At 34.8% G+C, this 13,673-nt stretch overlaps 1 protein-coding gene across 1 annotated transcript in view; it reads right to left on the bottom strand.

The window, feature by feature from the left end:
* Positions 1-1,125: 1,125 nt before the first annotated feature.
* The window catches only part of KPNA3 (karyopherin subunit alpha 3), an 83,929-nt gene continuing 71,381 nt past the window's right edge, over positions 1,126-13,673 (bottom strand). Inside the window, exons 11-17 of the mRNA XM_012737319.3 lie at positions 11,606-11,737; positions 10,535-10,663; positions 7,795-7,899; positions 7,633-7,704; positions 7,106-7,268; positions 4,429-4,523; positions 1,126-3,676 (exon numbers count right to left, since the gene is read on the bottom strand). Coding sequence (XP_012592773.1) covers positions 3,578-3,676; positions 4,429-4,523; positions 7,106-7,268; positions 7,633-7,704; positions 7,795-7,899; positions 10,535-10,663; positions 11,606-11,737 — 795 coding nt within the window. The 3' untranslated portion in view covers positions 1,126-3,577. The remainder of the gene's footprint in view (positions 3,677-4,428; positions 4,524-7,105; positions 7,269-7,632; positions 7,705-7,794; positions 7,900-10,534; positions 10,664-11,605; positions 11,738-13,673) is intronic.

Raw genomic sequence — 13,673 nt, 5'->3', positions numbered from 1 at the left:
GTCTAATCAAGTACATTTATATGAAGAGTTCCCTTTAAACTTTGGACAAATGAGTGGTGGGGTTGCATAGAGTATTCTTTGGGTTATATGTCTTAAGACTCATAGCTTAAGATACAGAAATTATATTCCTTGTCCCCAAACAGATTTGATTAAAATTCCCCAGCTAAACTATGGTTAAAAAAATTAACCATCAACGTAAGACAACTGACATTCATAAATGTCAGATGCTCTTGTTTACTTGTTTCCCTACAATAATTAAATAACTAATCCACTGAAAAGGTTGACTCTTCTGAAGGAAATGATAGCAAGATTATATGAGTACTATCACATTTATTTACTTATACACCAACTTCTTTCAAAAATAATTTGAAGTGGCATTATACAAAAGTAAAAATATTTATATACTCAAAAGTCTGGCTGCACCTTTGTTCTTTTAATTAATCCAAGATTTCATTTAGAGCCATAACCTCTATCTAACAGGTTAAAACGTTCAGGTTTACTTCAATTGCTATAGTTACATATTTTCAGGGATTAGGAGGTCCTAAATAAAGTTCGAGTTTTTGTTTGTTTCATGAAAGTCATAATCACATTGTCTCAAATAAACGGCCTTTTTCTGAGTTATATTACTTAAATCTGAGACACAAAGGGAGATGCCATGTGACGACGGAGGCAGAGTCTGGAGTGATGCAGCTGCAAGCCAAGGAACACCAAGGACTGTCAGCAACCACCAGAAGCTAGAAAGGCAAGGAAGGATCCTCCCCACGAAAGCCATCAGGAGAGTCTGGCCCAGCCATCACCTTGATTTCAGAATTCTGGCCTCCAGAACTATATGAAAATAAATTTCTATTGTCTGAAACCACCTGGTTTGTAGTACTTTGTCACGGCAGCTTAGGGAATTTGTAGATTTTGGTACTTCTTATTTGTCACAAAATACTCTCAATCTAGCATTGTTATTGGTCATCCTGGTTTGTTATAGTGGGAAAGAGATATTAAAATACAGTAAAAGAGTAATTCTTGAGTCATTTCCATTGTGGTTGATTTTTAAAAAATAATTCCAGATTTAAATTTAACCATACAGAAAACAAAGCTGAGTAATTATTTTCAGAAATAAGTCTTTCAATGTTTTACTGTATTTGATAGCAGCTTTTTTTATTGGTTACAAAACCTAAGCCCATATACAAAATTAGGAACACATTTAGATGCCTCTTTTGAAAGAACGTTTTAGTCTTTTTTAACTGAGTTTAAAAAAAATAAAAACAATGCAATTTTTAAACACTGTTTTGAAAACTTAAAAGTGCAGCAATATACTTAGTTTCCTTTATCTATGAAATGGTGCAATTCCAATTCAAAACTGGTAAGGTCACAACAAATTGAATCAAGCAAATGCACACATATGTCTGCACTACTTGATGCTAATGTTGACTTATATGTCAGTTTGCACTTTAAAACACAAGAGGAAATAGGAATCGTCACAGTAGAGGCCCAATTTTAATCTTAATGTGTGCAAATTTTAAAAGGTAACTGTCAGTTAAGTATGGAGAATCCAGAAGAAACTAAACTAGAAGGGGTACAATTCACAATATCAAGAAGATTTGGACTTTAAGGGTTTCATCGAAGTTTGTGACCTTAATTAGCTTTGACTTTGTTATTCCTACTTTTAGTGAACACCACACAGTTTCAAAAATTTAGACTATATTGTCTGAACAGGATGCAGTTACCATATGAAGCTTGAACTCAAAATTTGGATAAAGAAAAAAAGGCACAATGAACTTCAACTCAATTTTATGTGCACAAGAGTTGAAAAATCTGAGCCACCTTAAAGAGAAATTGATTCTAAAATTTATAAAACCTATAAATAATCAGAGGCCAAACTGCTATATTAAAACAGATTCTCTAGCAAGTAAAAATCTTGCAGTTTAAACATACGCTTGTATCCACTTTAGATACAAGACAAAACTCACTCTTTAAAGTGGCTCCACCTTGGCAGATACAAATATTTGTAATGAATGTACACCTGCTATGTTTTGTTTATCAGTGAAAACACCCCAGCTGATTCACAAAGGTCTGATGGCATCTGTCTCATCTTCATCACAGTAAATACACCCCTCATCGGATAACTAAGTTAGTTTAAATTTTCTACCCCTTCACATCAATGCATTGGGAAATTACACCCAGTAAACAAGAGCAACAAAACCATTTCTGTGACGGCACAAATTATTTAGTTTAAAAAATTTCAAATCCATATTCTTTCAATAATAACTGGGTCAGACAATTTACCAAAAGCAATGACTTTACACAGTAAGACCAGATTTTGCAGAATTACTTCAATATCACTGCAAATCAGGTTTATGTTAAATAACTGTAGATAACTTCTCTACACAGATCCCTGTCTGAATCTTTTAATATGTGAAGATGCTGTTAGAGTAGGCTCTGAATTAACTTTCCCTATACTCAAAGAATGAAGTCTTATGACACTTCTAAATAGTTGCTGGTTTGTTGCCAACCACATTATCAAAAGCACTGGTTACTAAGTAAAAAATATTTTAAGACTAAATTACAGTAAACATGAAAGCTCCACAGTTTAAACCCAATATAAATCAACCATATCCAATTATCAAATTAAAACAAAAAAAATTAACTCCTGAAAGCTGAAAGCAAGATTTTTTTTAAAACATTACCAATGAGTATTTTAGACCTTTGCAGTTTTTCGTTTTTTTTCTTTTTTTCCTTTATAGTCAGGGACTCTTGCTTTCAACTTAAACAGGAGTTCAAGTCCGTAACAGGTTGCAGCTCAGGTAAAATACCATGCACAGCATTTGATTACTTCAAAACAGCAGGAACACACAGGCTGAAGTGAGTGGTCAAATAGGACTTGCTGTTCTCAAAAATTAGGTATAATGGCAAAAGCATCACCATCCATATCTAAAGTTCTCCCTCCAACCCTGGCTTCTGAGGCAGATAATAAACACATCAATTACTGGTAGATGAAGTACAGTTTTTTAAAACTTATCTGTTTAATCAATAACCAAGTTTCTTAAGTTATGTTTTTTGTGTCAGTTCCACCAATGAAAATCATTTGGCTTGTACTTTAAAATCTATTCTTCCACATATAGAATATGAAAATATGTTTGTGGAGGACAATGATGGAGGCTCAGATCACACTGCACCTCTTTAGTCTTCCAACGTGTATATGCATCACACCAAAGTGTCTTGATCCACGGTGCACCATTTTCCAAAGGAGTATCAGTGGGCAGCTGACATGCCACCACTATGGAATATTCTAAATTGGAGACTGCAGTTGTCAGCCTGTGGCACCAGGGAACAGGGAAAAATAGGGTAGTTGAGATTGTTAAGGAGAATTCTAAAACAGTTTAGGAAATCATGCATATGCATTTACAGTCCATGTGATAGTGACTTTTGGCAACTGCAAAGTGACTGAGACATGGCTTGCTTTAGAAGCATCAAAACGAAGAGGCATGTGTGTTTTGGAGCCTTTTGTTGCTGTTGTTCTTATCATTTGGTAGCCATCTGGTGGTGCTTCATATTGATGTGGGAAAGATGCTGCACTCAACTGAACTTAAAAATTAAATTCTTTTGTTTGAAGATTAGCTGTTGGGTCGAAATTGTAAGTACCTCCTTGTGTTGCTTCAGGAATGAGGCTGGGATCTTCATCGATCTATAAAAAGAAAAAAAAAACCCTATTATGTTATGATACTATACATTATGGTGTAAGCGAAATTGATCTTTTCCCGCGTAGGAGAGAATTCTGTATGAATGTTTTAATCACCCAAAAATAATTGGGTCAATCAGTAATAATTTTATTAAGAAATGTAGCAATTTAAAATTGAACACACATTTAAAAACTGCCCTTTCTTGTCTGTATCTGTAGATTTATTTAACCTATCTGAACACGTATCATTTATATAATTACTATTTCTCCCCAGTTAATAGATTACAAATGAAATAAGAACCGTTTCACAATTTTACCTTCCAATGAAGTGTCAAAGTATTTAAAAGAAGTGACTGATGGAGTATCTAATAGAAATATGATATAAACTTAAATCATATTAATAATAAAAGGAAAACTCTCTTCAAAACCAGCTTGAGCAAGAGCGAGATCCCGTCTCTACTATAAATAGAAAGAAATTAATTGGCCAACTCATATAGAGAAAAAATTAGCCGGGCATGTGGCATATGCCTATGTCCCAGCTACTCGGGAGGCTGAGGCAGGAGGATCGCTTGAGCCCAGGAGTTTGAGGTTGCTGTGAGCTAGGCTTAACGCCACGGCACTCGCTCTAGCTTGGGCAACAAAGTGAGACTCTGTCTCAAAAAAAAAAAAAAATAAATAAATAATAAAAGGAAAACTCTCAATTTACATTATGTATAGGTTTTAATTTACATGCAGACACACCACATTTTTATACTTACATCATCACCAGAGAAATACTGATCTATGATTTCAAATGCTAATTTATATATGTCTTCATTTTCGTGTTGCTGCAAAACTTCAATTTTCTCCAAACCTGATAAAAATAAAGTAACCAAAATAACTAAATAATTGATAAGGAGATACTAGTGAAAACTGTGCTCATTTTAATCATGGAGGAATCCTAAGGAACTCAGGACACCCTGCTCCATCACCTAAAATGATAATGGGACCAGAATGCCACTAATTTTTTCCTCCTTAGAAGCCCTTGAGGAGTCCTGGTCTCTGAGGCAGGCAGTCTTAAAAAACACCTAAACACTCCACTTGACAGATGAGGAAGCTATGGCACAGACATGTAAAGGGATTTATTTCAAGTTACAGGGCAAATGAGTGACAGTACTGAACCAGGATCTCCCCAGATTGTTTTAATAGAATCATGCTGTCTAATGTAGTGATTTTTATCCTTCTCTTTGTTTTCCAAATGTTATTACTTTTATATAACTATAAAAATAAGTTTTTAGAAATTTAATGATAAACTAGTATTAACAGAGGATAAAGCTTTAAATTTTGAAGACCTTTCTTTAAAAAAGTGAATAGGGGTCTTATGTCCTACAGCCACAATGAACTTGGGGAAATAATTTTTCAGAATAGTAATCACAGAATGCCTTCATTTGTATTTCCAATATATTTACTCCATACATCATATGCATGTTTATAAATTCTTAACAATATTCTTCCTTGAAATTTCTTGATGTTATTTTGAAAGAGTTGCATTTTTCTTTTATATTGTAATAAACAAACCAGAAAAATGGGAAAATAGGTGTCAAAGACAATGCATGTAAAGTGCCTTATAAAATTACAAAATACTAAGTAAATATGTACCCCAATTATTACTTCCATAGACAGAAGCAAGCAACTATATTGATAAAAAGCTGAAGAGTAACAGTTCTCTAAGTTGATCAAACTTACAGGGCTAAGTTATAAACCTAACTACAATGCTAAAATTTAATTATCTTAAAAAGTAAAACACTGTAAAACCAGAATGAGAGAATTAATAGTAGGAATATATGGAATTTAATTTTGCTTCTACCACTACCTACTTCTGTGACCTTGGATAAGAATCCTTAAAATCTTTGGGATAATTTCTTCTTGTTTTTAAGAAATCCTTCTAGTATAAGTATGCTATGATGCTATCACATTTGTTTTCTTTTAAAAAATAAACCATTGAACACCATAGTTTTAGGCAAAAAAATAAAAATAAAAAATAAACCAAATAGAATATTCATACAAAGTAGTCAATAAAATATAAAGAATAAAACATGATACTATGGCAAACTAATTTAAAGTTTGGACATGTTAGCACAAATTGAATAGGTGCCTTTTAAAATAGAATTTTAGGCTGGGTGTGGTGGATTAGGCCTGTAATCCAAGCACTTTGGGAGGCCTAGGCAGGCAGATCACTCAAGCCCAGGATTTTGAGACCAGTCTGGGCAACATAATGAGATCACTCCATCTACAAAAAATTACAGAAAATAATTTAAAAATTAGCTGGTCATGGTGGCACCTGCCTATAGTTGGGAAGCTGAGGCAGGAGGATGGCCTGAGCCCAGAAGTTCAAGGTTGCAGAGGGCTATGATCATGCCACTGCACACCAGCCTGGGCAACAGGGTAAGACCCTGTCTCAAAAATTAAACAAATAGGCCGGGCGCTGTGGCTCACGCCTGTAATCCTAGCTCTTGGGAGGCCGAGGCGGGCGGATTGCTCAAGGTCAGGAGTTCAAAACCAGCCTGAGCGAGACCCCGTCTCTACTATAAATAGAAAGAAATTAATTGGCCAACTGATATATATATAAAAAAATTAGCCGGGCATGGTGGCGCATGCCTGTAGTCCCAGCTACCCGGGAGGCTGAGGCAGAAGGATCACTCGAGCCCAGGAGTTTGAGGTTGCTGTGAGCTAGGCTGACGCCACGGCACTCACTCTAGCCCGGGCAACAAAGTGAGACTCTGTCTCAAAAAAAAAAAAAAAAAAAAATTAAACAAATAAAAAAATAGAATTTAAAAATATATGTTTCACATGTCATTACCACAGAAATGATGATACAGTATTTCAAATCATAGTTCTTTCTCATTAAAATTTCAAAGTAACTTCTATAGTAACTTCAGCATGCAGTTGTGGCAGTCATTAGAACCATTACAACTGATAGGACTGAAACAAAATTATCTACTTGACTCAGAAATCATTAACCTTTTCCAACAATATGAAATAGTATTTCCCAAAGCAGGGTCCACAGAATCAAATAACAGGTAGAACCTACGAAAGAAGAGTTTCACTGTCATGGAGTTTGAGAAACGCTGGATTTTAAATTTTAAATATATCTATCATAGTGGTTCCATAGGCTTTTAATTTGCTCTCACACATCATGACTTCAAGAGAGGTATTATGTTTCCTAAGAAGCAACATCAATCTCTAGAGTGACTTTCACAACCAGTTTTTGCCAAGTATGGACTGTCTTCTGGAAAATCCTCTTAGAATGCTCATGTTGCAAAAAAAGGAACAGCAACATATTATAACCATTTAACAACATATCCTAATAATTTTCTTTCTAATAACTGACTTTAAGAACTAATGTTTAAGAATTCCAGGGGCTCAATCACTATTCTCCAATCAATCCACTCTTACCTCCACATTCCTCTATTATTTCAGCTATTGTGCTCGCTTCCTCACCAGCCATTATTAGAATGTTTTTTAGACCGTCTAGAACCACCTGAACCACTTGAGAATCTTTTACCGACAGTAAATTACAGAACGGTGGTATTACATTCTGTTGTACAAGGTACTCAACCTAGAAAACAAAAGAGAAGAAATATTTTTATTTATATAATTATCTTTTCCCCAGCTGGGCACAGTGGCTCATGCCTATAGTCCCAGCTACTCAGGAAGCCTGAGACAGGAGGATTGCTTGAGCCCAGAAGTTCATTCCAGGCTGTAGTACATTATAACTATGCCTGTGAATAGCCACTGTACTTCAACCTGGACAACAAAGTGAAACCATGTCTCTTTAAAAAAAACAAACAGAATAATAATTATCTTCCCCCCCTCCCAAAGAACACAATACAGAGCTTAAAATCAGCAATTACTACACATAAGAGAGTTATGTACTTTCCAATAATAACAATCATGATAGTTAACAGTTTTTTCAAACTCACCTGATCTTTTCTGCCACTTATTGTTAAGTTGCTGATTGCCCAAGCAGCTTCTTTTTGTGTTCCAAAGTCTCCCTGAAGGTTAAAAATGAAGATAAATTCTTTATCTAAAAAGTCTTGGTTATAACAGATTAATAGACATGATGAATTTATAACATGACTGACCTTAGCAAGTTGATGAATAATCATAGGGATTAATCCAGCATCTATCACAGCTTGCACTTGTTGCTGGTTGCCTGCTGTTATGTTGGAAAGGAACCACACTGCTTCCTATAATTAAACAAAAATACAAGGCACCTTTATTTGAAAACTTATTTCTTTAATGCTTTTATCTTTTATTTTTAATATATTTTATATATACAATAAAATCACCTGAGTTGTGTTAAAGAGATTGCATCTAAAAAGTGATTAGGGGGAGAAGAGGGGCGGGTATATACATACAAAAAAATAATAAAAATAAAAATAAAATGATTAGGTTATATAAAATCTCCCATTTAAACAAGTTATAAGGAAACTTACATTCATAATATTTGGGCCTGATTAATCTGGCACTTATCCATTCAAAAATATAAGCCTACTAAAAACTAGGATTTATTCTAGGTAACAGCGATACAGAATTGAACAAAACAGACAAAAATCTTTATTCATGGAACTTATATCTCTGTACATTAGCTCCCTCTAAAAGTCAGATAGAAATAAATATATGACTGAATTTCTGAAAACTTTGTTAAAACTACTTCAAAGAAAGGTGAATTGTTTTATTTTAAAAGCATTTACTCACAATATATAGTCATTCAAGTATTCCATAACAATAAAGCGTCTAACTAGTCTAGGAAGGATCCATATAACCTAAATATTATTCTAACCTTAAAGGATTTATAAGCCATAAACAAACAAGTTTAGTGACTTGTTTACAAGTTAGTGTCAAATGTGTACCTTACTCCTTCGAAACTGAGTTACATACTGTAAATTTATTTTGCCATTCAACTGTAGCAACATATTAATAAACAGTGAATCTTTGTTTATAGTATATGAGTGTTCACTGTACTATTCCTGAAAAATTTTTGTAGGATTAAAATCTTTCAAAAATGTTGAGGGAAAAAAAACAAGTTGGTCACTTCTATTTCCAGGGTCCCCATGACGAGTCTCAAAATGCAAATAACAAATCCACAAAGCTAAAACTTTTGAAGCAACTAACTACTTGGTGAAGCTGAGAAGATATATCTATAATATATCAACTTTTCCTCTCCCCATGAAGCTTTCACTTGAGAGCATAGTGCCTCACAGGCCGGAGCCTCTCTCTCTACACACTTCTGTCCAGCCACCTCACTTCTCAGCTGTTTCCAATTATGGAACTCACTCAGCTACAAAAATCATCTATATTACTGAAATTTCTACAGTAAAAGTAACTGGCCCAGAGTTTGAAAGTCTCTGGCTTTTTTCTCTTCACTGGAACAAATGTGCCTATAAAATGTGATTTTTGACAATATACTTTTCTGTAATAATTCAATAGTTAAAATTATACTCAAGCAACCACATAAATAAAGTTATGACATAGAAGAAGAAATGCTCAATTCTGCTAGATTTGGGGGATGATAGCATTTTAGGCAGATAAAACTGCATTAACTGTCGAGCAAGGTGGCTCATGCCTATAATCCCAGAACTTTGGGAGGCAGAGGTGGGAGGATCCCTTGAGCTCAGGAGTTGGAGACCAGCAAGAGAGAGACTCTATCTCTATTAAAAATAGAAAAAATCAGCCAGGTGTGGTGGTGTGTGCCTGTAGTCTCAGCTATTTGGGAGGCTGAGACAGGAGTATCCCTCGAACCCAGAAGTTTGAGGTTGCAGCGAACTATGATGATGCGACTGCACTCTAGCCAGGGCAACAAATGGAGACTGCCTCCAAAACAAAACAAAAACAAAAAACCCAAATTAAACTAAATGCAAATTAAAACTACAATGAGATACCACTTCACATCTACTAGGATGTTTACAATAATAATTTTTTTAAATGGAAAATAAGTGTTAGCAAGGATGTGGAGAAATCAGAACCCTCATACATTGCTGGTGGGAATAGAAAATAGTATAACTGCTATGGAAAATGGTTTGGTGGCTCCTCAAAAAGCTAAACACAGAATGACCATACAACCCAGCAATGCTACTTCCACTTGTATACCCAAAGAAATTGAAAGCAGGAACTCAAACAGATTATTTGTATGTCAATGTTTTCGTTGCATAACATTATCCATAATAACCAAAAGGTAGAAACAATGCAAGTGTCCGTCAACAAGTGAGTGGATAAATAGTGGTATATACATACAATGGAATATCTATTCAGCCATAAAAAGAATGAAGTTCTGATACATGCCCCAAAATGGATGAACCTTGAAAACATGCTATGTGAAATAAGCCAGAAATAAAAAGACCAGTACTTAATGACATATTACCAATTAATAGTAAATTTGCCTATCAAGTTTAAAATCTTTAAAAGAGCAATTTTTTATGATCCTTGAATTTAGCCACTTCATCTTTAGGTCCAATCTAATTTTGTAGGGAGATTAGATTAAATTATGACTGGTTTGTTTAAAAAAGATACCGGCCATCTAAATGGCAGATTTTGTATGCACCTTGACCTAGTGGCTATTAATTTAATGGTTGTTGCTACAGCTTGGTCTATTTAAATAAAAACATAAGTAATCTAAAAATATTCTGTAACATTCAGGACAGCACTTAAAGGAAGCAATTAAAAGGTGACACAAAACAATTACAGAGGTGATTTAAAACAATCCTCATTACCACTGCAGTGGTTTGGAAGAAAAGCACAATAAGCAGGAATAGAAACAATAGGACAGTTAAAAATGAGATAAAGAGAATGAACGAACTATGATGAGGACATAATTTGTCTTACCTTATTTATCTTCTCTTTTGGGTGTGATAAGAGATTTGGGAAGTGTGACAGGACATCACAATTGAGAACAACCTGGGTCTGCTCATCGGTGCCAGTCACTATGTTGCCAACTGCTCTGAGTGCTGCTGTCTAGGATGGGGATAAAATGTTTTCTATTAAGTTTGTTTGCTTATGATCAAACTGATTCTATACTTTTCATAATCCTGAGAAAATATAAAAATGTAAGGAGTGAATGATTAACACTTATTTTATCTTTACACAAAAGCATTAAGCAGATGGAAAGCAATTCTGAATTTTAAATAGTCTCTTGTGAAAAACTAGAACTTTATGGAAAAATTATTGCAAAAAAGATTCAAAAAATAAAATTAAAATAAAAACCATAAAGTTCCATTTTTTAACAACTATTTTAATCCATTACTAAATTGGCACCATAGAAATATTTTAATAAAGACCTGGAATGGGCGCACATTTCCATCTAGAAAGTAATAACCTTGGCAGAAGTAGGATGAACAGCTCTATTGGCTACCTACGTCTAATTAGAGTGGGTAAAGAGAAGTGGGAGTACAGTTAGAAGAGGCTAACTGCAATTACCTGGGGGAAAGAAAATGAGTCTTAAACTAAATCAGTGGCTCTAGACAGATAAGGAGAGATGGATTTGAAAGCTATATAAGAAGAATTGAAAAGATTTTGTAATGAAATGGGAATTGAAAGGAGGAATCAAGGTTTCTGGCTTCAACCATGTTGTCCACTGAAAAGGGATGAGGAAGAAAAGCAGGTTTGTGGGAGAGGATGATTGTGTCTTTTGTTTTCTGGTTGAAATGACAATGGAATGCCTGAAGGAGTTCTCAGAGGGTATGTCTAAAGGGTCAAGAACATCTGTCTACATGGGTCTGACACTCAGCAAAGAATCTGGGTGAGATAAAGATTGGAAATCAATAAAATCAGGCTCAGGAGACTAACAGAAATATGGAGGATAAGCACTTATAGACAGAACTGAAGCCTGGTTGTACAAGTTAACTTGTTATAGCAAACACAATTCTATACAAATAAGAAAAATTTAAAAATACTTACTTGAACTTTTACTTCCTGGTGGCTCAGAAGGGGCACAAGAAATGGCACAACCCCTGAATCAATAACCATCTGTATCTGCTCGTTACCTCCATCTGTCAAGTAGGACAGAGCCCAAACAGTGTCTACAAGAATCTACAGGAAATAAAAAATAACCAATGTACATATTTGTTTGACCTCAGGAGGTGTGACAGAAAAAGTAACCAAAGTTTACATTTGAGCTTAGTAACAAAGACATCTGCTTACCTGATTAATCTATCAACTAGCAGGTACCTTATGTTTCTCTCAATGCCTATCTCAGATCACCCGTCACAAAAATGAGACATCAAAGTCTGGGATAACTTCTATCTCAATTTTTACATTTAAGTATCAGACAGATAATTTTAAAATAGGCAAAAAAGTAATTTTCCCTGTCCTCACAAATTAGGTACCTAAAAATCACATGGAAACACTATTTATTTACAGAATGAGGCCAATATACCATGCTACTTCAAGTCTAAAAGAGACCAAAAAGATCATCTGTCTACTCTACTGGTTTTCAAAAATACTTAGCAATACAATTTTTTATACTACTAAAGTAAGCAAATAAAAGAAATGATTTGGCACTTTAACTTCATGTGAGGAAAAAAAATATTTGCAAATCCCTTGAAACATGTTCCCAACTGAAAAGCATGGAGTTTAAACCACACCCTATACCATACTAATTTTGCAAATACATAAAAGAAAACAGGTTCCAAGAACTGGTGATTCATTCAAGGTCAAAGAGCTTGTATGTAGCTTTGTTGGTGTCATCACAGAGGAAATTTCATGTGATATTCCAGAGATGTGTCCTACTATCCAAGTTACAGATATATCTTGTTGCCCTATAATAATAGCTTATACCTGAATTCACACATCCTTCAATAAAGCATATAAATGAATAAGAAGAGGAAATAAAATAACATATAACCCACGCCTTCAGCATTACTAGGAGTCAGAGAACACTAAAAATGCCCAATCACCTGTAAGAAGAAAAAAAATTCAATTACAGCTTCTGTCTGGATCTCTTGTCCCAAGACTGTGTGAAAGAGAATTCAGAGAAGAGAAGAAGGATGTCTACTTTAGTGGGACAGAGACCACATGGCCAAAAAGCCTAAAATATTTACTCTTTGAACCTTTACAGAAAAGTTTACTGATCCTTTAACTAGAGCATGCACTTTATTCATTCAACAGATGACTGGGAAAACTTGAGCAAAAGGAGTAAAAATGAGCATTTGATATATTTCATTGTAGGTAAAGACCTAAGACAAATGTGGGGATAAAGAGAAGAGTAACTTGTAAATGTCACATGTTCTGGGAAAATAGAAATATTCCAACTTCAAAAATTAGAAGACAGAAGCTGTGCCTGAGAGCTGAGCTCATCTACCACCCACCAAGGCAGTGAAGAAGCCTCCCTGCTGGAGGTGTCTAGAGATGCCATGTGTGGAAACAAAGCCTACTACCCAGTATGGTAGTAAGAGGTAACAAGATTTACACAGAAATCAGTCTCACAGCATAACACCCAAAATGTGCAGGCTACAACTGAAAATAACTCATCATACCAAGAACCAGGAAAATCTCAACTCAAAAGAGAAAAGACAGTGAACAGATGCCAACACTGAGATGACACAGATACTGGAATTATCTGACAAGGACTTGACAAAGATTTTAAAGTAACTATCATACAAATGCAACAGTGAACACTTATGAACACATTTGAAACCAATTAAAAATAAATAGGAAGTTTCAGCAGGAAAAAAAAGACGATAGTGGGGGTGGGGGATCAATGAACCCAAAGAGAGATCAACAGAAATCATCCAATCTGAATAACAGGAAAAAAAAGAAAGATTAGAATATGGGAATGAATAGAGCCTCAGGAACTTGTAGCCCAACTGCAATAGATCTAACATTTGTGTCATCAGAATCCCTACAAGGAGAGGTGGAGGTGAAAAAAACATTTGAAGAAATAATGGTGGAAAATGTCCTAAATTTGGCAAAAGACATAAGCCTACAGATTCAAAAAGTGGGAGGACGAGGCGAGAGAAAAGAAAAT

Source organism: Microcebus murinus, chromosome 13 (assembly GCF_040939455.1).
Source record: "Microcebus murinus isolate Inina chromosome 13, M.murinus_Inina_mat1.0, whole genome shotgun sequence".
Lineage (NCBI taxonomy): Eukaryota > Metazoa > Chordata > Mammalia > Primates > Cheirogaleidae > Microcebus > Microcebus murinus.
Note: the sequence above shows the minus strand (reverse complement) of the source record. Positions and strands in the feature narration are given on the sequence as shown.